This window comes from Medicago truncatula, chromosome 8 (genome assembly GCF_003473485.1).
Source record: "Medicago truncatula cultivar Jemalong A17 chromosome 8, MtrunA17r5.0-ANR, whole genome shotgun sequence".
Classification (NCBI taxonomy): Eukaryota; Viridiplantae; Streptophyta; class Magnoliopsida; order Fabales; family Fabaceae; genus Medicago; species Medicago truncatula.
In genome coordinates this window covers 9,529,456-9,550,931 of record NC_053049.1, presented here as the reverse complement: position 1 = coordinate 9,550,931, position 21,476 = coordinate 9,529,456, and the positions used below count along the sequence as shown (strand labels likewise).

Genomic DNA, 21,476 nt, shown 5'->3' with positions numbered 1-21,476 from the left:
CATACTGATCCTGCAAAGAGCTATACTGAGACACACATGGAACACCATCCACTTCATGCCCATTGATATTTTAACATTTCCAATGTAGAAATTTTTCTATCCTTAGCTTACATATTTGCTAGAAAAACGAAAATTCATCCACATTAGTTAGACAACATTCAGATTTTGTCACAACATAACATGATGTCTCTTCAGTAATATGAATCAATCATTCCAACTCTAAACAGTCTTGAATTCAGTTTCTATAAAAGCACAATGAATACTACATAGCAATGAGGCAAACCAAACCAGACCAATCCACATAAGTCTGAAAAGTACTCTTAAGTACGTAACAATGTACCACACACTTTCTAACATCAAGACAGTAGTAATAAAGTGCCACTGAAGCGCTGCTACTCAAACCAAACACCACCTAAGTTCTCGACCTTCGCACTGGTGAACGACTGTAGATACATAACAGAATAAATAAGTTGAAAAAAGGAACATAATTGCAAGAGATAAATAAAATTGACTTCAAATACAATACCTGCGGTATCTGCCATATTCAGGACTCCTGTTCCTGCCATAATCGGGACTCCTGTTCCTGCCATAATCAGGACTCCTCCGCCTGTCCGGTCCAGTATACCTATCATACACAGGACTACGTGGACGGCCATAGTCTGGACTTGGTCGCCTGCGATAACCTGGACTGGGAGATCTAGCAAGACCCCCTCCTCTTCTGGGACTGCCACCATAATTGTCGACCCTGTCACTATCATCCCTCAGAGCATACTCTACAGACACCACCCTATCCAGTATCTTACTGCAAAAGCAATGAGCAGAAACTGGTTATTAATTGTACATGTTAAAATAAGAAACACAGGATTATAGCATAAGATATTACAATCTCATAATGAGACACTGACCTCATATTTGTACACTCTAAGGCTTTAGTAGCATCTTCTTGTGTTTCATACTGCACAAATGCAAAGTTCCGACGAATTCGAACATGATGAAGCGGCCCATAAGGTTTAAAGTGTCTCTCTATATCACTAACTCTAGTGCGAATCGGGTCAAAGTTAATCACAAATAGAGTCTTAGTGGGCTTCTGGTTTGGCTTTGAGCCATCACGGTGACGCCCACGTTCACCCTGCCAAAATGAAAACAGATCAGTAAGTTCATATTTTTCTCAGGCAGGGCATTGTGATATTCACATGTCTTCATTGACAAGTAAATAAAACCAAAACATGATCGCTAAAGTACTGGCATACCCTAGCCCACTCCACAGATAGCCGTCGCTTGTCATGACCAAATGGAATATTGTCAAGCGCACGAATTGCTTCTTCAGCATCACGTTCGTCTTCATAATAGACAAAGGCAAATCCTGCAACAAAACTGAAATTAGAGACATAAATGAAGATAAAATACATAGCAACATGTTATACCTCACCAAGTACATCAGCCAAACCAGGAAATCATTTTCCCTGTTAGGAACAAAGGAATACAACACCTGAATATAAGTGTGGACTGATGCACATGAAGCTGTAGAGGTGTTGAATGAGGAAACAAATCATGATTGCTTTTAAAGGTTTAAATCCAAAATTCAGGTCTGAGATTGTAATTGCCAAGCATGATTCTCCATTCAGACAGCACAAGAGATTTCAGAAATAGAAGGGCATGACTTGACAGAATTTCATTGATCCCCTATGTTCAGTGAAGCTAGGCATGGCTTTAATAAATTGAATGATGATCCCATTAAGATCAGTTCTGATTGAAATGTCAATGATGAGTGATGAGTAATGAGTGATGATGTTAGTGAGTGACGAATGATCACATGAGAAAATGCAGATCTGTGGATGGAAGGGGAGCGGAAGGTTTTCTTCCAAAAAAAATTTGCAGAGGTTGGCTAGCCAAGACAGACGCTCAGCATATTTTCCCTTAGTAGAAGTTCCTGCGTCAAAAGAAAAACTTAAAAACCAAAGGATTTTTTCAAAGGCATTGCAATTCCGCGTCTGCCGTTTCTTTTTCCATCGAGACATAGGAACTAGACATCAGTGTTGTCGATGGCGGAGAGCCAACATATGGCACCACCATATACGAGTATGGCGCCATTGCACCGCCATCGTTTACAAAAAAATTGGCCATGAAGGAAAGCCAAAAATCCGCCATTGCAATATCAATAACTCCATATCCAAATTCGCGAACATGATTGTGTTCGCAGTACCCTCGTGCCTAGTTTACAATAGCCTAAATCACCTCATACCATAAACCATAAGTTCACAACTCAATTTTCCTCGAACTGACACACGAACTTCATACAATCTATGACACCTAATCTAACACTAACAAATTCATTATTTACCGTTCTCCACAGTGACACAAATTGGGTTAAGCTATAATCTTAGTACTTGATTAAAACCCAGAATGCCCCATTATAATATTAACCAGGAAACCGTTAAAGGGTTAAGCTATAATCTTGAAACTTGATCAACAAAATGAAACTAAAATCTTCAAGAACAAAAACTAGCAATTAAACAAGTAAATTTTGAGCATGTGAATTGAGAAAGACGAGATTATACCAGATTTCATATCAACACGTTCAATTCTTCCATACTTTGAGAACAAGCGTTCAAGTTCTGATTGACGAGTATCGTACTCCAAATTTCCAGCGAAAACCGGCCTCATCTTTCCTCCTTCACAAAATCAAAACCAAATGAAACAAAATCAATCAAACAAAACTAGTACACAATGCCCTAACCCTAATTGAAGATTTAACAAATTCACGAAGGGGAATCGCACAAACCCTAATTAGCGATGAGAGAGAGAGTACCAGAGGGTGTGGAATGAGAAATCTGCGTAATTTGAAAATTAGGGTTCCGCAGCGAGATAGGTGAGACGAATTTTATATTCGAAAAACATGAAACCAAGCCCAAATTAAATCAAGTTTTAACTTTTACACCGTTAATTTGTTTATTTTTTTAGACCAAATAAACATGGTTAAAAGTGTTTATACAGACGTTTATTGTTGTAAATTGGGTTAATATGTCTTTATCCCTGTAATTTGGACGAGTTTCGGTTTTCCTCCCTGTAAAAAAAAAAAATTTAGATTCCAACCCTATAATATAAAGATTCTCCACAAAACACCCCTGTAATATGAAGATTCTCTACAAAACACCCCTGACCCCATTCAGACGCTGATGTGGCACGCCACTGTGTAATTATTTTAATTTTAATTTTTTTTAAATCTAACATATGTGTAATTGTTTAATAAATTATTTTTAAAAAGATAAAAAAAAACTGAAAATTAATTTTCAAAAATTTAAAATCAAGAAAAAAAATAATTTTTTTAAAAAACGAAAAAAAAAACTGGATTTTTTTCAAAAAAAAAATATTAATTTTTTTACCAAAACATTCAAAAATTAGTTTATATTATTTTTTTCATATATTTTTAAAATTTTAATTTAATTCGGATTTTTTTTTTTTATTTTTCGAAAGTTTCAAAATATAGTAAGTGTATGAATTTTTTTTTATATAATATTTTTGAAAATATATATAAAGAAAACAACCCGTTTTAGCTTTTGGGTTGGCTGTTTCTTTTCAAAAATGCCTACAATTTTCAATACAAATAACACATGTAACAAATAGATAAGAATAAATTTAAATATTAAAAAAATTTCCAGATTTTTTTTTATCCTCAATTTTTAAATATTAAAAAATATTCTCAAATCTGTAACACATCGTAATAAAAATCTAAATTTTCCTAAATTTTTAAATAAATTTGTATCCAGATTTGTTTTTTTGTTGAGAAAATTTTAAAAACTTATTTTTCGAAAAAAAATCTGTTTTAAACTTCAAAAAATTTATATTCCAAATTTTCAAAAATAATTTTGAATTTTTTTTTTGAAATATATATTTCAACATTTTCCAAAATACTTTTTAAAAAATTTTGAAATATATATTTTTCGTAAATTATAAATTTTGGAATTTTCGAAAAATATATATTTCAGAAAATATTTTTCGTAATAAAAAAAAATCCTGATTTTTTTTAATTTTTATATATTTTTTTAAATAAATAAAAAAAATTAATTATACAGTCAGCTCGCCACGTCAGCAATTATGCACAGTCACATGGGTCAGGGGCTAAAATCAAAGAATTTTATTTTACAGGGTTGGAATCTAAACTTTTTTTTTACAGGGGGAAAACCGGAACTCGCCCAAATTACAGGGGGTAAAGACATATTAACCCTTCTAAATTTACCGTTTTAAAAAATAAAGTTATTGTTGACCAAAAAAATATATTATTATTTAGTTTTAGTTTGAAATACAATCGATTATTTGATTAATAATATTGTTAATTAAATATTTATATGTAAAATTCAAATTAAATTGAGAACAATAAAGATCAAATTTATGTAAATTATCATGTTTGATGTTCTAAATATTTTTTGAATTTTCATATCAATGTTGTAAATGGTCATAAACTACTTTTTATCTTACATTTTTATTTAAGAAACTTTTTATCTTATATAACGTCTTTTATTAACATATTCCTCCCTAACCCATTTGAGTTGGTACGGTGGTCTTGGTTTGGGATCTAGGAGTGTGCTCCTCCTCGAGGTTTCGATTCTCCCTTGTGCCAATTTAAGTCGGCTAATTTAGTTTCTTCAAAAAACATATTCCTCTCTTATAACAAATTGCTCTTTATTAATAGGCAAATATCATTTGCGATCCTTTAAGTTACATGATTATAACAAGTTACTCTTTTAAGTTTTTTTAGTTACAAATTGATCCTTTTAAGTCATAAAATATTTGCACCAGTATCCTAATTTCATCAAACTCAATCAAAAAGTGTTTATGTGGATGTTTAATGTTAAGTTGTGATCGTACCTTACCAGAAGGTGTCTGTCGACGCTGTATTGAATGTAGTGGTTCACGATGGTTGTTTATACTTCCAGTGAGGATTGGACCAAAAGGGGGGTGTGTACCTGCATACACTCCGACGCTCAAGTCAGTAGAGTTCAGAATGGGGGTTTGAGAGTGTGAGAGATTCAACCTTGGAGGCTGCGAGGAGCCTCCTATTTATAGAGGTGGGTAAATGCAAAGCTGTTATAAGGCACACGTGTGATGAATGTGTTTAGGGGAGTACACATGGAGAAGCTGGAAAGTTCTCTTAAGGAAGTGTTGATTTGAAGTTCGCTGTGGACGACCTTTTTGCTCGGTTGGGCGAGCATTTCCAGGGACTTGGATATTCATGGTGATTTGTTGCGGGGGTCAAGCTCATAATGTGTGGGGATGCGTGCTTGTCGACCCCTCCGTTTGTTCGCCATATTATGCCAAGATTGTCCTGTTTTGGAAAAGTACGCCCGACCCGTCTGAGCTGTCCATGCTTGATCAGAAGTGAATAGATTCCCTCATCAGAGAGTTGGTCGTTTGTCATTCAGCAATTAATGCCAGTGTCTCGAGGATGAGACTGAGGGGACATGACCTTTGGTTTCTAAATGCCACGTGTAAAGGCTATGTGGGTACTTGAGTACCTAGCACCTTGAGGGCGTCTCGGTTTGTGTTTCCAAGACGTTATCAGAATCGTTGATCTATTCCTAACGTTTGAGAACCAAAGGAGTTTGATTTGAACCATTGGATTCGTTGGTTGGGACGATCTGGAGTGTTGTTATGTTTAGTTGATGAAGAGTCGTACGTGAAGGATTGCACTGGATCGCGTTCGTTTGGTTTCTGAAAGGTTGCGAAGGAAGTATAAATATGTTTCAAACGTATGTTTGGAACACTTTGCATTTTTTTGTTTTAGCAACCTAAGGTATTCAGAGTTCCCTTTTAGACTTCAAGTGTCGTTTGGTCCTTCATTCATCAACGCAACTTTCAGTTTTCTCTGCTTTTAACACATGTTCGTTGCTCCTTTCTTTTCTTCTGATGTTGTTAGACATTTCTATTGTACATTTTATGCTTGCCTTAATTTGTCCTTCGACCATATTAACCCGAAGATCCTATATTTTTGTGATTATCATGCTAAAAAAATTAATCAACATTATTGACCATTTTTAAGAATGTTATTAAAACAATTAATGGTGCCCACGTGCTATGTGTAGTCAATGCCAGTGAGCTAGCAAATTTTATTGTAACAAAATGATATCCAACACAAAATATAATGATTGTATGTGATAGGAATATATGTTTCACTCTTGTATTAGCTGAATGGGAATGTACTGCGAATGATATCAATGTTTTTGACCAAGCTATTACAATTACAAACCTTAATTTTCCACATTTTCTTCCAGGTATGTTCTTTTGTCTGACTAGGAACGATTTGTTGTATTAACAAATACTTTATTTTCACATTCTAATAATTACTTTATTTTTAAGTAAGTATTATTTGGTGGATTCTGGCTATCCAACGCCAATAAGATACATTAGTCCGTATAGTTGTGAACATTGGTGCCTTCCTGATTTTAGGTATTCAAGTGGGTTTGAAAATCATAATAAAGTATGCAATTATTACCACTCAAGTTTAAGGTGCGCAATTAAAAGAAATTTTAGGGGTATGAAAGAACACATTTGCTATCATTCGTTAGATACCTAATTTTAAATATGAAACACAAGTTCAAGTTGTTTTCACAACAATGACAATATATAATTTATCAGAAGGAATGTTGAAATGGATATTGACGTCAATCTTTATGAAGATGAAATTACACTCATTCACCACGATGATTATCATAGATCAACTAACTTCGATCCAACAAGAGTTTCAATGTAGCTTCTTTGTCGGAGATGGATCATACTCGAGACTTCATTTATGATCAAATTATAGAGTATAAGCTAAATAGTTAACTTGTGATAATATTTCAATACTATATTAAAATTTAATTATTTTATATAATTTACAGTCAGTTTGTTACAACTTTTTGATTGAAAAGTTATATATATATATATATATATTAAAAATAATTGTTTTTTTAAGAGTAATGCATTTGTTTGTTGCCTTTTTTTTATTGAAAAATCCGAATATATAAAAAAACCGAAAAAACAACTTAAATGGGAAGTTATTGTGAATAAGGATGATAATACGTCAAACTGACATACAAGGATCTACGATCTAGCCTATGACAAGCCATAACATGTCATTTTTTCTTCTTCTTAAATAGTGCAGTATTAGGCTTTTTAGAAGCCCATTAAGCTAAAAATGTCACGTCACGAGTCATAAAAAACCTATTAGATCTATTGGGCAGCTTTACTTATGTAAATATGAATAATATTATTTACCACTAATATTACTATATTTATTTTGTACTTTGAATTAAATTATAAATTTGTTAACCTTTTTAATAATTTGCGCTTATTTCCTTAAAAAAAAAATTACGTTTATTAGTGTGTATTCATTTTTCGCATATTTAAATGTATTATTATAAACTAAAATTGAATTATGATATAATATATAGTCAAATTCTCTAATAATTCATGTTAAATTTTCTTAAAAAATATTAAATATAAAAAAGGGTTTAATCTCATTCGTCTATTAGTTCGTTAGTTTATTTAAACTTAGATCACATTGTTTATTTAAATATGTTCATATGAAACAAAATTTTAAACATACTAGTATTGGTTATCAGACTTTCAAAAGGTTAAATCTTGCAAAGCTTAAGTCGAACTAACCTATTCCCACCCCAAGTTACGAGTACATTTGTAAAATATATATATTTTTTAAGGGGAGAGAAAATGAGTCTCAAAAGATGGATGTTTCAAACAAAAATATCCTTGCATAAATTTCAAAATTCCAATCCTATTCACGTGTTACCCTACCTCTGCACTGGACTAGTTTTTCATTTTTTTTTTCTTGTCTTCCCTCTTTTGATTCTTCTAAATATTCCACATATGTATTTCTATAAATTTCTTCACAAGAAGTTTTAGCAGAAATACCAGACGAGGCACCATCGATATTACAATTTATCTAATTAAAGATATGAAGGATGCCAGCCAAGTCACCTTCTTGATAGAAGGAGCATTAGGAGGATGTATTTTGATGTTAAAAACTTTGATAATACCAAAATCGGACATTGAGTTAGAGGAAGCCTAACTGATATTATTTCATGAGAGTGAAAAAGCAAATACGATCAAAGATATAGCTCTTCTCTAATGATCAAGATATACTCTTTCTTTTTTCTTTATTAGTGGAGCTTCAATAATTGGACAACTCATTATCATTATAGGAGATTTTATCTCTAGTGAAGAGATCCATTTTTTGTATGATTTTAAAAAAACTAGACAAAATCAGATGGATGCATGAAAGATACTGGTTCTTTTACATCACTTTGACATATATGAAAAAAAATTGTGAGTTTTCATCTCGTATGACTTTTTCAAAGCGATCATTTTTTATATATCGCAATGGCCTAATCCATTTTTTATAATAGAAAAGAGTAGTTACAAGAGGTTTTTTCAATGTGAAGAGATTACTATCTTCCTCAATGTTTTTCAAAGTAAAAGTCTTATCTTTTTTTCCGAAAAAAGACAAATAGTAAGATCTCCTTCGTCTACGATGGAGCCATTTTGTTCTTGTTTAGCTTCTTCCGTTTCCAGATCTATTTCAACATGGACTCTCTTTCAATGTTGATTTCATCCACTTCCCTCTCGTTGTATTCTAAGATTTCATTTTAATAAAAATATGGAAGCGGTGTTCCGTCTAAATAGTTGACAAAGATAACAAATTAAAAACAACAAATATTTTACTCACCTAATTGTGCAATTGTAACAAAATGTACATATCAAATCACATAGTTAACTTATGTTTGTTTGAATTTTTTTTTGCTTTGACCAAACTAATAATATCAATCCAATACATTTTCTCAAAAAGATATGACCAATTAACCAACGCACAAAACTTAGTAATTTTGTTTTATGTTTTATTAAAATACACATTGTAATCCAAAATCAATTTATGCGGCCACAAAACTAAAAACATAAAAAGATACTAATCCATAATCACTTGAATGAGACTATAACCAATTTCTTCCGGTTCACCAGAGGTCCTTTGAGTTTAAATTCAACTATGAGAATTTGTTGAGGAATAACTTTTTCAGCTATCATGATTCTAACCAATTAAAAGAGAGTCTTTTCTATTTCACGCAAAGATGATCTGATTAAAAAATAAATAAATATAGGCCAAATACATCCCAGGGTCAATTAATTTTAACGTTTATACCATATTTTAGTTTTTTTAGTTTCAAAATGGTCCTTTATAGTAGTAAACAAGTTAGTCCTTTAATTATTATTTTTTTTTAACAAAATGATCATTTTTTTCTACAACTTTGTTAAAAAGTGATTATATGACCATTTAACATTGAGGTGGAAGGTTAAAAAATATTTATGACACCAAACATAATTACTTTTATACATTTTCTTCTTTTGTTTGTTAATTCAATCCTAATTTTAGAGATAAATATTTTGTTAACAACATTATAATCAAGTAATCAAATGATTTTTGTTTCAAAATAAGACTAAATATTACACTTATGAATCCTAGTTTTGAGAGAGGTAAGTTGTCAACTTAGCAATAAAATCCACATAAGCATTTTTTGACAGACTTTGATAGAAATAAGATAGAGAAATGATATTTGTCCAATCATTTTCTAACAACTTTTTGACAACTTTCTCTCTCATACTCACATTATCTTCTTATTCTCTCTCTATTATTTTTGACCTATCAAAAGATAGAAAATTAAAGTTGTCATGAAAGTTGTATCAAAGAGTTGTACATATATCACTACTCAATAGGATAATGATGCATATATTTTGTGACTTACTCTATTCGTCTCTAAATAATACCCCCTTTGGGCCTTATTATAAGAAACAATTGACTTTTTAAATTTATTGAATAACTAATGTATCTCGTAATAAATATAGACTAGATACATCACTTACCCAATGAATTTAAAAAATCAATTATTTCTTATAATAAAGACCGGAGGGAGTATTTATCTTTTCTAGTAAGAATGTAAACTTTCTTCAGGACTAGTTGTTTACTAAGATTTATGCACGATAATTAATGAAATGATTAATTGTGTTGATTTTAATGATAAAATAAATATTATTTCTCTGTATTCAAGAACTACACTGACTATTTCTTTCTCATTCAAAAACTAAAGTGATTATTCTCGGTATAAAAAATGGGAGCACAATGGCCGAAGAAGTACTAGTACATGATGGTGATGGCTAAGGAAGTTGCTTGGAAGCTTCCACAAGTGAGAAAGATAGACACGACAAATATTAAATATAGTACTGCTATTAGTCAAATACACTTGAAATTACTTTTTTGAAGGAACTTGAAATTACTTGTTAAATATTTAAATTTATGTGATTATATAAACACGACCATATTTAATAATTGGATGGGAGTAAATTTATGTTTTTGATAAAAGATTCATTTTTTTGGCAAATACTAACTTGTGCATGCAAGATCTATATTAAGGAATTTAAAAGTCGTAGATTCAACTTCTTTAAAGTTACTAATATACTATGTTTTTTAATGTAAAATTGTTGTTTTTGTATTGTTTAACTTGTGTGTTTAGGACACAAGTTAACCTGACCTTTATATATATATTTTTTGACAAATTAGAAATTTTAATATTTAACGGTTGAAAGGAAAAATGTAAACACATAAGAAGGGGAAAAAGAAGAAAATAAGAGGAGAGAGAATAAAAAAAGTCAAAGATATAATGTTATTTCGGTAAAAAAGAAAAAGAAAATACAATGTTATATTTTTTTACAATTGATATAATGATTTTTTTAGTAAACAATTGATATTATGTTAGAAAAATGATATTTGAACATCCATTTTGTGACAACTTTTGTGACAATTTTCTCTCTCATACTCACATTATTTTTTACTTTATCTCTCTATTGCATTGATTTTTGTTTAAATACATATTTTTCCTTTGTAAATTATGGTTGTCTAAAAAGTTGTCAACCAAATAATTGTTGAAATAATACTCACATAATGTTATTTAGTGTTGCATACCTTATTATTTTTGTGTTGCACACTTTTGTGGTAAACGAACATGCAACTTTTATTCAAAAAAAAAAGAAAAAGAGCATGTAACTTCCTCCATAAAGTTTGGTCGCATATAAGCAAAAGCAATCACCTTTTTTTTTTTAATAAAAAAAAATCATTATTTTTTTCAAGAAATTACATGCTCATTGTTGCAGCACTACATAAGAATAAGGTATCATAATCATGACAGTAACACTTGGCCTAACATATTTTTTGGTAGCTACATGACTTGCCTAACGTGCCAACATTCATGTTTTTAAGTATAAAAGATAATCATATGTTCGCATAAAAATAAGAGATAATCATATTTGCTTAAGAATTAAGAACTTTTTAATTGACTCTTGGATGAGGAGAAAATTTAATTGAATGGGGAGAATTCATCTTTAATGTGATGACTAATTTTTTGACGAGATGTGAAAAAGTCCGTACCATTAACATGATACAATTTTTTTTTATTTCACGTTTAATGAAATTGTCGTTAATTAACCTTTTTCCTGCCATTTTGTTATGTGACTAATTTTTCTTAATGTGAACTAGACACCTTTTACGCGTAACGGTAGACATTAATCACTCGAATGATATAGAACCATAATACATGATAAAACACTCTTAAATGTTATGTGACTAGATTGAAACCGAATAAGTTTAATATTGCACATGTTTGCTACTGGATCCCATTTCATTATGATTGACTCTTAACAAAAATTCCTTTTTAACACTTAGTCAAATAAAATACAAATTTTAAAAATATATCACAACATAGAACTATAAAACAAAACCATTTTCAGATTGGTAGTGTTTACGACTTGCAACCGGAATTTACCAACCTTCTTTAAAGGATAAATATATCTCATAACTGTCTACTCCATTTGTCTTAAAATATAAACAAAAATTGTTCAACAAAAATTATTATATTTGGTTCAAAATTTGTACTAAATACATCAACTTATGTTGACTCATTTTTCTTGCATTTTGGGACGAAGAGAGTATTTCATTTACCAATATTGAATTTCAAATATATATTATGGAATTAATTTGTTTATATTTGGTACAAAACCCTTTTACACATTCATTTAATCACATTTCCCGACTGCGAAAAATGGTTTTAGACCACCAAAAACATTCATTTAATCACATTTGACCATATAAATAATAAAGAGATATTTTAAAAACTAATATAGTTCATATAATTTTTTTTTTGTCAAAGTACATCCATATAATTTTCTTTTTTTTTATAGATTGACAAAATAGACGATAACCATTTAAAAAGTCAGACACATGTAAAAGAGTCAGGATTCGAACGTTGATCACAATTTCTGACCTAACAACCTCAACTCTTTTGTCAGTTAAATTTCGTATATTTTTTTTTGGGTTGAAGGTTCGTATAATTTTATTAGATGTATTTGTGAAAAATATTTACACTGCATGCTACATAACAATAAAAGTCATATTCCTGTAAAAAAAGAAACAATATAACTCATATTATATATGTTTGAGTTTGACCAATCTGAAAGCAATAAAGCTATGTGCTTGAATTCTATGATAAATAAATATAAACTATAAAGTGTTTATATATGATTCAATATATGAAAATAAAAAGAGAAACAAGATTTAAAAAAGTGTGTGTGTAACGTTACCATTAAATAGTACAGAAAGTCAAAAGAAGAGAAAGTGGGGTTGTGCAGTTTGTTCCAACTCACACATTTCTTTAGAAAATTCTAAAGTAACTGTCTCCACTTGAGAAGAAGAAGAATTTTGAAAGCATCATATTCCAAAATTCTCTTTCAGAAACATAACACAATTTGTCTAAAAGTTGTTCAAACACAAAGACCAGTGACTTGTCCTTAGTCTTCACAAAGTACAATTAATTTCTTGCACAAAAGGTTTCCTCACTCACCAGGAAAATTCCTTACCTTTGCTTGGTTTCCAAGCTGACAAATTCTAACCTTATCTGCTTCCTCTAATGGTACAACTTTTTGTTTTTGTTTTTGTTTTATATTTATATCTTTTTTTATATATACTCAACACAAATTCTTGTTTTATCATACAACATATTTTTGTATCTCTATAAGAGTGATTGATGTATGCAATTTGTCTTTATTTCATGTCCTTTCAAGATGTTTTTTGATGTATGATATGATATTGTCCTCTTATGTTTGCCTTGTAACAATTACTTTGTTCATCTTAAAAAAACAAAATTAATTTTGTTATAAAATATTGTTTATTCTTTCTTGTGATTGTATTTGTGACCGTGTCCAATCTAATACGTGTTATTTGTGCTTCTCTAACATGTTTATGTTTGGTATCACAATGAGTTTACCAGAATCATGTGAGCCACCGTGATTATGGCAAACTCACTGTAATACCAAAGATAGCAGTAAGATTTTTTTACTATTTGTTTGTCAATTGTTGTAACAAATCTTTATTTTAATTTTTGTCTTTTATTGATGTCTAGTTGTGAATTACATGCACATGAAAGTTCCAATGGAGGAAAAGCCATTCCCTGCATGGTCATGGTCAGTTGATGAGTGCTTGGAAGAGTATGGTGTGAAACTGGAAAAGGGTTTGAGTTCTAATGAGGTTCAGAAGCGGCGTGAGAAATACGGTTGGAATGAGCTAGCAAAAGAGAAGGGAAAGCCGTTATGGAAACTAGTGTTAGAACAATTTGATGACATGTTGGTGAAGATACTTTTGGCAGCAGCCTTTATATCATTTCTTTTGGCATACTTTGAAGGAAGTGAATCTGGATTCGAGGCTTATGTAGAGCCGCTCGTGATCATTTTAATCTTAGTACTTAACGCAATTGTCGGAGTTTGGCAAGAGAACAATGCTGAAAAGGCTCTTGAGGCTCTTAAAGAGTTGCAATGTGAATCTATAAAAGTGTTAAGGGATGGATATTTTGTTCCTGATTTGCCTGCACGGGAGCTTGTTCCAGGCGACATTGTTGAGTTGCGCGTTGGAGATAAAGTCCCGGCCGACATGAGAGTTGCAGCTTTGAAAACATCAACACTGAGATTGGAACAAAGCTCGTTAACCGGAGAAGCAATGCCGGTTCTCAAAGGAACCAATCCTATTTTCATGGATGATTGTGAATTGCAGGCCAAAGAAAATATGGTATTTGCAGGCACAACTGTTGTCAATGGAAGCTGTATTTGCATTGTTATTACCACGGCAATGAACACCGAAATCGGAAAGATACAGAAGCAAATACACGAGGCTTCGTTGGAGGAAAGCGATACTCCCTTGAAGAAGAAGTTAGACGAATTTGGTGGCAGGCTTACAACTTCTATTGGAATAGTTTGTCTTGTTGTTTGGATTATAAACTACAAAAATTTCATATCTTGGGATGTTGTTGATGGATGGCCTACAAACATTCAATTTTCTTTTCAGAAATGCACTTACTATTTCAAAATTGCTGTTGCTCTTGCTGTGGCTGCAATTCCAGAAGGTCTTCCGGCGGTTATTACAACTTGTTTAGCACTTGGTACAAGGAAAATGGCACAAAAGAATGCAATTGTGAGAAAGCTTCCAAGTGTTGAAACTTTGGGATGTACCACTGTGATTTGTTCAGATAAAACCGGTACACTGACTACAAATCAAATGTCTGCGACGGAGTTCTTTACTTTGGGAGGGAAAACAACTGCTTGTAGAGTCATTAGTGTTGAAGGGACAACATATGATCCAAAAGATGGAGGGATTGTTGATTGGACTTGCTATAACATGGATGCTAACTTGTTAGCCATGGCGGAAATTTGTGCTGTTTGTAATGATGCCGGTGTTTATTTTGATGGTCGCTTATTTCGAGCCACAGGTTTGCCTACTGAAGCTGCTCTCAAAGTTTTAGTTGAAAAAATGGGGTTTCCAGATACCAAATCAAGGAACAAAACTCACGATGCGCTAGTTGCGACAAACAACATGGTGGATTGCAACACTTTGAAGCTAGGTTGGTAAATGGACTAATTTATGAAAGATTAGATAAGTTAATTGTCAAAATACTATTGTACTAAGAATAACAAAGTACTATTTGATTTTTATTGTTCAGGTTGTTGTGAGTGGTGGAATAGAAGATCCAAAAGAGTAGCTACATTGGAGTTTGACCGCGTTAGGAAGTCGATGAGTGTTATTGTTCGCGAACCAGATGGACAAAATCGGCTTCTTGTCAAGGTGATTTGATTTGATGCTTTATCACTAGATTGAAGTTAATCATAAAATAAATTTTATCAGAAAATATCTATTCAAATTGAATCTTATTCAAATCATTTCGAATTAGTACATCACCATTACCAAAATAATATTATGCTATGCTGCATATAGCTTAAGATATATGCATCAGTACAAGTTTCCAAATATAAAATGTGACCTCTTTCTATTCCTGATTTCATTATAGTGCTACATTTTCAAGCTCTAAAGTAATTGAATCACAGGGTGCTGTTGAAAGTTTATTGGAGCGAAGCTCGTATGTGCAACTTGCCGATGGATCTCTAGTTCCAATAGATGATCAATGTAGGGAACTACTTCTTCAAAGACTCCATGAGATGAGTTCGAAGGGACTGCGTTGCTTGGGATTGGCATGTAAAGATGAGTTGGGAGAATTTTCAGACTATTATGCAGATACTCATCCTGCACACAAGAAATTGCTTGATCCAACATACTATTCTTCCATTGAAAGTGATTTAATTTTTGTTGGTGTTGTTGGTTTAAGAGTAAGTTTGCATTATACCTTTATCAATTTCTTGTGATGCAACTTTTAGAGGATATTAATTAATTTAGTTTATAATTGAATTGATTAGGACCCTCCTAGAGAGGAAGTTCATAAAGCAATTGAAGATTGTAAGCAAGCTGGTATTAGAGTTATGGTAATAACCGGAGATAATAAGTCAACAGCTGAGGCTATTTGTAAGGAAATCAAATTGTTTTCTACAGATGAGGATCTTACCGGTCAAAGTTTGACAGGTAAAGAATTCATGTCTCTTTCTCATTCAGAACAAGTTAAATTATTGTTGAGAAATGGAGGCAAGGTTTTCTCGCGAGCCGAGCCTAGACACAAGCAAGAAATTGTGAGACTACTGAAGGAAATGGGAGAGATTGTTGCAATGACTGGAGATGGTGTGAATGATGCACCTGCACTTAAGCTTGCTGACATAGGGATTGCTATGGGAATAACCGGAACTGAGGTAACCTGACTTTTGTTATACTGCAGCCGCGATTATGCAGTTGACCTATTTATTGTGGTATTAAAGGTTAAAATAATATTTCACCATCTCATCAAAATATTATTTATAACCTTGCATTACCACAGGTTGCAAAAGAAGCTTCGGATATGGTGCTTGCAGATGACAATTTTAGTACCATTGTTTCAGCTATCGCTGAGGGTCGCGCTATTTATAATAACATGAAAGCATTTATAAGGTATGCTTCTTGGTTTTTTTTTTCTTCTTCCACGTTTTACATTTTGTTGATCTATACAAATCATTCAAATTTACTCAACCTTCTTCAGGTACATGATATCATCAAATGTTGGGGAAGTTATATCCATATTCTTGACAGCTGCTTTGGGGATCCCAGAATGTATGATACCAGTGCAACTTCTGTGGGTGAATTTGGTCACTGATGGTCCACCTGCAACAGCTCTTGGTTTCAACCCCGCTGATGTTGATATCATGCAGAAGCCACCTCGAAAAAGTGACGATGCTCTTATAAGTGCATGGGTTCTTTTCCGCTACCTAGTAAGTTCAGCTCAAAATCTCTTCAGTTTCATCAATTAACTTTGCAGGATTTAATTCATATATATTGTCAGCATAAAGATTTTTTACATTGTCAATCAATCATAACATCCTTTTGCATGTCTATACCAAAGCCTGTCATAAACTCATTAAGCTAATGCTCATCATATCAGGTAATTGGTTCCTATGTCGGAATTGCAACAGTTGGCATTTTTGTATTGTGGTACACACAAGCATCTTTCCTTGGCATCAATCTTGTTAGTGATGGACACACAGTTATAGAATTGACACAGCTTCTCAACTGGAGGGAGTGCCCTTCATGGTCTAATTTCAATGTTTCTTCATTTGACGCTGGTGGCGGTCGCGTGATCGCGTTTTCAAATCCTTGTGACTATTTTTCAGTTGGCAAAGTTAAGGCAATGACTCTTTCTCTCTCTGTCTTGGTGGCAATTGAGATGTTCAATTCTTTGAATGCCCTATCAGAAGAGAATAGTTTGAGGACATTACCACCTTGGAGGAATCCATGGCTTTTGGCAGCCATGACAATATCTTTTGCTCTACACTGTCTCATACTCTACATCCCTTTCCTCTCTGAGGTGTTTGGTGTTGCTCCACTAAGTTTGAATGAGTGGTTTTTGGTGATTCTGATATCAGCACCTGTTATTCTTATTGATGAGATTCTAAAATTAGCGGTGAGGAGTCAAAGGAGGAAGACAAAAGAGAAAGAAGCATGATGAAATCTCAGTTCAATGGCCACCACAGAATGCAAGTGCAACACAAGACTTGGAAGTATAAAGCCAAATTCTTTGATAAATTTTTACTTTAACTTTTAGGAAAATTACAGTTCATTAATTTACGACAAGAAATTTGTCACCTTTTGTAATCATTATAGAAAGTCTTACTAAAACATGAGTATTGATTTTCTCACAATTAAGTTCTCATAAATTTTTTACACCAATAAAAGCAGTTTTAAAATGCTACTGTACCTTAACATGCTATTGTACCTGCAATTATGCTATAGTACAAGGATTATGATTCTATCTTCACAAACACACATAAAGCACCAAATCAGAAAGCCAATATAGTGGATAGTAAATCATGTTGGTAGCAATATTGAACAATTTCATTATATCCAAAAGATGGTTATCTTTCAAGGCAGGCCTTGAGCTCTTTTAAAGAATAAAATCCATGACTCTGCTATGACGGCACAATGATGGATATTCTAATATTTTTCATTTACATTTGTGAGTATTATAAACTGATTAAGCCAACTCATTTGCTTGGCAAAAATGGGGTTTGTAGAAAACTTCATGGTTTCATTTTAGTGCATCAACCATGAATCCTACTCCCTATGACTATTTGTTCAAATCAAAATCCAAATGCCATTCATATTCATTTTTATCAAACTTTATCATTTCATAAACTCCATTTAGCAAAGCAAAAATTTCGCTACTTTCTGAATGTGATCTATCCTCCACAATGAACTTATGCAGTTGACCTCCCTCTTCAATGAAGCTCTGTCCAGCTGTCTTTGTAATTTTGCTTCCCTTCATCACCTTTCTGAGCTTTGCAACTCCGTCCCATTTCCCAGCGGATGCATAAATGTTCGAAAGAATGACGTAATTTCCTGGATTCCAAGGCTCAAGTACAAATAAAGACTCAGCTGCTACCTCAGCCAATTCAACATTACCATGGAAACTGCAAGCCCCCAACAAAGTACCCCATATTACCGAGTCTGGCTTCATTGGCATTCTTTTTATGACCTCGTAAGCTTCTGTTAATCGCCCGGCACGACCAAGTAGATCAACCATGCAGCCATAATGTTCTAGTTTGGGAATAATGTTGAAGTCTCTTGTCATTGACTGGAATACATGTTTGCCTTTTTCAACCATGCCTCCATGTGTGCATGCCAAGAGAAGCCCCACGAATGTCACGTCATCAGGCAAAGTTCCTTCTCGCTGTCACCATTAGCGACACAAAGAAACACCAATGTTAGTATTACATAGAAATTCGTAAGGTTTGCTTAAGCGCTTCATATAAGTGTTTATTTATAAGCTATTTTTATAACAAAGTCAAACTATTTTTATATAAGCTATCTTAGAGAGCTTTTGGTAATAAGCCGAAAACAGATTATGGATGTCATAAGATGTTTTCATAAACTCTCCCAAACAGTAATACACGTGCTTATGTCAGTAGATAGACTCAAATAAGCTATTTCTATAGCAAAAGATAAAATTGAAGTCAACCTATTTTCATAAGCTATCCTAGAGAGCTTTTGAAAATAAGCTGAACACAAATTATGGACATGTCATAAGATGTTTCCATAAGCTCTCCCAAACACTAACACAGTAGATAGACTCAAATAAGCCAATCCAAACTGACCCTAAAATTACTTCAAAAAAGGGTCTATCAGTGGGCAAAATTAACCAATAACCGAACCGAATCGAACCATATCAAAATTAACTGAACCATTTCACAAATTTTTGAACTGAACCATTATTTTGATAACAGTTAATTAACCGAACCGAACCATTAATAACCACAGTTATCCAAACCGAACCGAACCAAACCATAACCATATAACACAATTACACAACACCTCTTATTAATAAAGGATGCAGGATGTCATGTGTTTTGCTTCAAGTGTTGGTTTCAGTTTGAGTTTCTATACTGTTTTTCGTATGCAGGATGTCTCTTTTTCTCTAGTTTTATTTGGATAAATCATTTTAAAAAAACACCAACATATGTGTCAACAAATAACATTTTGTGGTATGTCCTGCTATGAATTATGATGTAAGGTAAGTGAAGCTTGTAGCTTCATGCTTTTCTGCAGAAGGTAGTTGATCTCAAGGGATAATCCGTAGATATGAATTTTCTGAGTATCATATAAAATTACATAGTAGCTGGCTTTATGTGACAACAACTTTTTGAGTTTCTAGCTTTATTTGTTCAAGCTTAGATGATTTATAATTCCTGCAAAATTAACTTTGAGCTGATTGTATAACTTATATGTATTATGTATAACAATCTGAAACTTGTAGTTTTCGTAAATGAGTTCATCAGCCTATGCTTATCAACACAGTGCTAATTTATTATCAATGGATTACACTTAATATAACAATAATGTTTTGAATACCCCACAATTAAATTTAAAAAGACAAAAAAACACAATTAAATTAGCAAAAGGATAAAAAAATACATCTCGGTTCAAAATTTTGGTTTTGGTTCGGTTCGGTTAATAAGCAAGTAAACGGTTAACCGAACCATAACTTTGGTTCAGTTCAGTTAGTTCCAAACCTTAAACGGTTCGGTTATTCCGAACCATTTCAACACTTAGGTTCGGTTCGGTTCGGTTAATATGGTTAACCAAACCATGCCCACCCCTAATCATGATAAATGCGAAGGAAATGAATAACAGGTAAAGCGAGTAGCTTACCAACATTTGATCATAAAGCTGAATGGCCTTGTGACATTGTCCATGAACAGCTAAACCCATGATCATCGAATTCCAAGAGCACAGATTTCTGAATCTACCGATCTCATCAAACACCTTCCAAGCAACATCAATCTTCCCACATTTTGCATACATCTCCAACACAGCATTGCATACAAACAAATTCTTAAAAAACCCATTTTTCCTCGCATATACTTCAACCCTCTGCCCAATCTCAAGTGCTCCAAGATTCGCACAAGCCGGCAAAACACTCGCCAACGTAACTTCATTCGGACTCACATCTTTCTCCCTTTCCATCCTCATAAACAATCCCAAAGCCTTCTCATACTGCTTATTCTGTAAGTAACCTGATACCATAGTAGTCCATGACACCACATTCCTCGAAGGCATCAACCAAAACAACTCCAACGCTCTTTCCATATCACCAAACCTTGTACACCCCGCCATCATCGCATTCCACGTAGCCAACTCTTTCACAGACATTTCATCAAACACATTGCGTGCAAATTTCAAACAACCCAATTTGGCATACATATCAAGCAAAGCAGTTGAAGCAAATACATCATGTTTAAAACCAGATTTCATGAACTGGGTATGGATCATTTGGCCAAGGGAAAGTGAGGAAAGTGAGGTACATGTAGTGAAAAGGAAGTTGAAAGTGTATTGATTTGGTGAGTGACCATGAAGGTACATTTGGGAGTAAAGGGTGAAACATTGATGTTTTGAGGAACATGCTTGAATGAGTTTGTTGTAGAGGAAAGTGGTTGGTTTTTGAGAATGGTGTAACAGTACTTGTGCATAGTTTAGGTTTGGGATTTGAAGTAGTTTTTCAATGAGGATTTTGGTGTTGTCTATGTTATTTCTTAGTGTGTAACCATGAAATTGTTTCACTTGATTCATTACAATGTTTTTTTAGTTTTTGTTCCCAAGACGTTGGAAAGTTTTGGTCTCGTCTTTGGTACTTCACAGGACAAACAAAGCCATAAATAACATTTTTCAATATGGTTTTAATAGGTTTTTTTTTTGTGAATCAGATATCTCTGCGCGCAACTGCAAACACTAATCATTCGAGTTAGATAAAAATGCAATGAGTGACAAAACTCTCCTTTAAAAAAATTTAAAGGTGCTCATTCTCATGGTCAAAAGAATTTAACGGCTTTATTTGTTTAATTGGTAAACAATTAGTACAATTTTTTTTTTCTATGTACCTATTTAATCACATTTCATTATTTAAGGAGATAGCAGAGGATATATATTTAGG

The 21,476-nt window shown here is 32.9% G+C and overlaps 3 protein-coding genes across 6 annotated transcripts; 1 reads left to right on the top strand and 2 right to left on the bottom strand.

Annotated features, from left to right (window-relative positions):
• Window positions 1–52: 52 nt before the first annotated feature.
• On the bottom strand, window positions 53–2,962 carry LOC11445062 (serine/arginine-rich splicing factor RS31). Of its 3 annotated transcripts, none has more exons than XM_024773617.2 (6): window positions 2,810–2,962; window positions 2,559–2,672; window positions 1,251–1,363; window positions 906–1,129; window positions 527–802; window positions 53–443 (listed from the first exon to the last, which is right to left on the bottom strand). In XM_024773617.2, the coding sequence occupies exons 2-6, from the start codon at window positions 2,662–2,664 to the stop codon at window positions 413–415; spliced, it is 750 nt and encodes a 249-aa protein (XP_024629385.1). In that variant the 5' UTR covers window positions 2,665–2,672; window positions 2,810–2,962; the 3' UTR covers window positions 53–412. The 3 variants fall into 3 exon arrangements, with proteins under 3 accessions (XP_024629385.1, XP_003627532.2, XP_024629386.1); XM_003627484.4 differs by having other exon boundaries at window positions 2,783–2,939; XM_024773618.2 differs by lacking the exon at window positions 2,810–2,962 and adding an exon at window positions 1,490–1,930.
• Window positions 2,963–12,709: 9,747 nt separating this feature from the next.
• On the top strand, window positions 12,710–17,736 carry LOC11439860 (calcium-transporting ATPase, endoplasmic reticulum-type). 2 transcript variants are annotated; one of them, XM_013589129.3, is made up of 8 exons: window positions 12,710–13,004; window positions 13,494–14,981; window positions 15,081–15,202; window positions 15,463–15,741; window positions 15,829–16,212; window positions 16,338–16,447; window positions 16,536–16,764; window positions 16,935–17,736. In XM_013589129.3, exons 2-8 carry the CDS (start codon window positions 13,505–13,507, stop codon window positions 17,493–17,495), a joined length of 3,162 nt encoding a protein of 1,053 aa, XP_013444583.1. In that variant the 5' UTR covers window positions 12,710–13,004; window positions 13,494–13,504; the 3' UTR covers window positions 17,496–17,736. The 2 variants fall into 2 exon arrangements, with proteins under 2 accessions (XP_013444583.1, XP_024629680.1); XM_024773912.2 differs by lacking the exon at window positions 12,710–13,004 and adding an exon at window positions 13,031–13,120.
• A 125-nt stretch (window positions 17,737–17,861) lies between these two features.
• Window positions 17,862–21,212, bottom strand: LOC11440392 (pentatricopeptide repeat-containing protein At5g08510). Its single transcript, XM_003627479.4, has 2 exons — window positions 20,198–21,212; window positions 17,862–18,719 (listed from the first exon to the last, which is right to left on the bottom strand). The coding sequence occupies exons 1-2, from the start codon at window positions 21,113–21,115 to the stop codon at window positions 18,117–18,119; spliced, it is 1,521 nt and encodes a 506-aa protein (XP_003627527.2). The 5' UTR covers window positions 21,116–21,212; the 3' UTR covers window positions 17,862–18,116.
• Window positions 21,213–21,476: the final 264 nt, after the last annotated feature.

Excerpts from the sequence above, each read along its gene's own strand:
- LOC11439860 (XM_013589129.3), top strand. The coding sequence starts at position 13,505 with ATGCACATGAAAGTTCCAATGGAGGAAAAGCCATTCCCTGCATGGTCA. Across the intron at positions 14,982-15,080 it reads TTGCAACACTTTGAAGCTAG|GTTGTTGTGAGTGGTGGAAT; the intron begins GTTGGTAAATGG and ends TTTATTGTTCAG. Across the intron at positions 16,765-16,934 it reads GGGTTCTTTTCCGCTACCTA|GTAATTGGTTCCTATGTCGG; the intron begins GTAAGTTCAGCT and ends TCATCATATCAG.
- LOC11440392 (XM_003627479.4), bottom strand. The coding sequence starts at position 21,115 with ATGAATCAAGTGAAACAATTTCATGGTTACACACTAAGAAATAACATA. Across the intron at positions 18,720-20,197 it reads AGCTTTATGATCAAATGTTG|CGAGAAGGAACTTTGCCTGA; the intron begins GTAAGCTACTCG and ends TAATGGTGACAG.
- LOC11445062 (XM_024773617.2), bottom strand. The coding sequence starts at position 2,664 with ATGAGGCCGGTTTTCGCTGGAAATTTGGAGTACGATACTCGTCAATCA. Across the intron at positions 1,364-2,558 it reads ACGTGTTGATATGAAATCTG|GATTTGCCTTTGTCTATTAT; the intron begins GTATAATCTCGT and ends GTTTTGTTGCAG. Across the intron at positions 444-526 it reads GAATATGGCAGATACCGCAG|TCGTTCACCAGTGCGAAGGT; the intron begins GTATTGTATTTG and ends ATGTATCTACAG.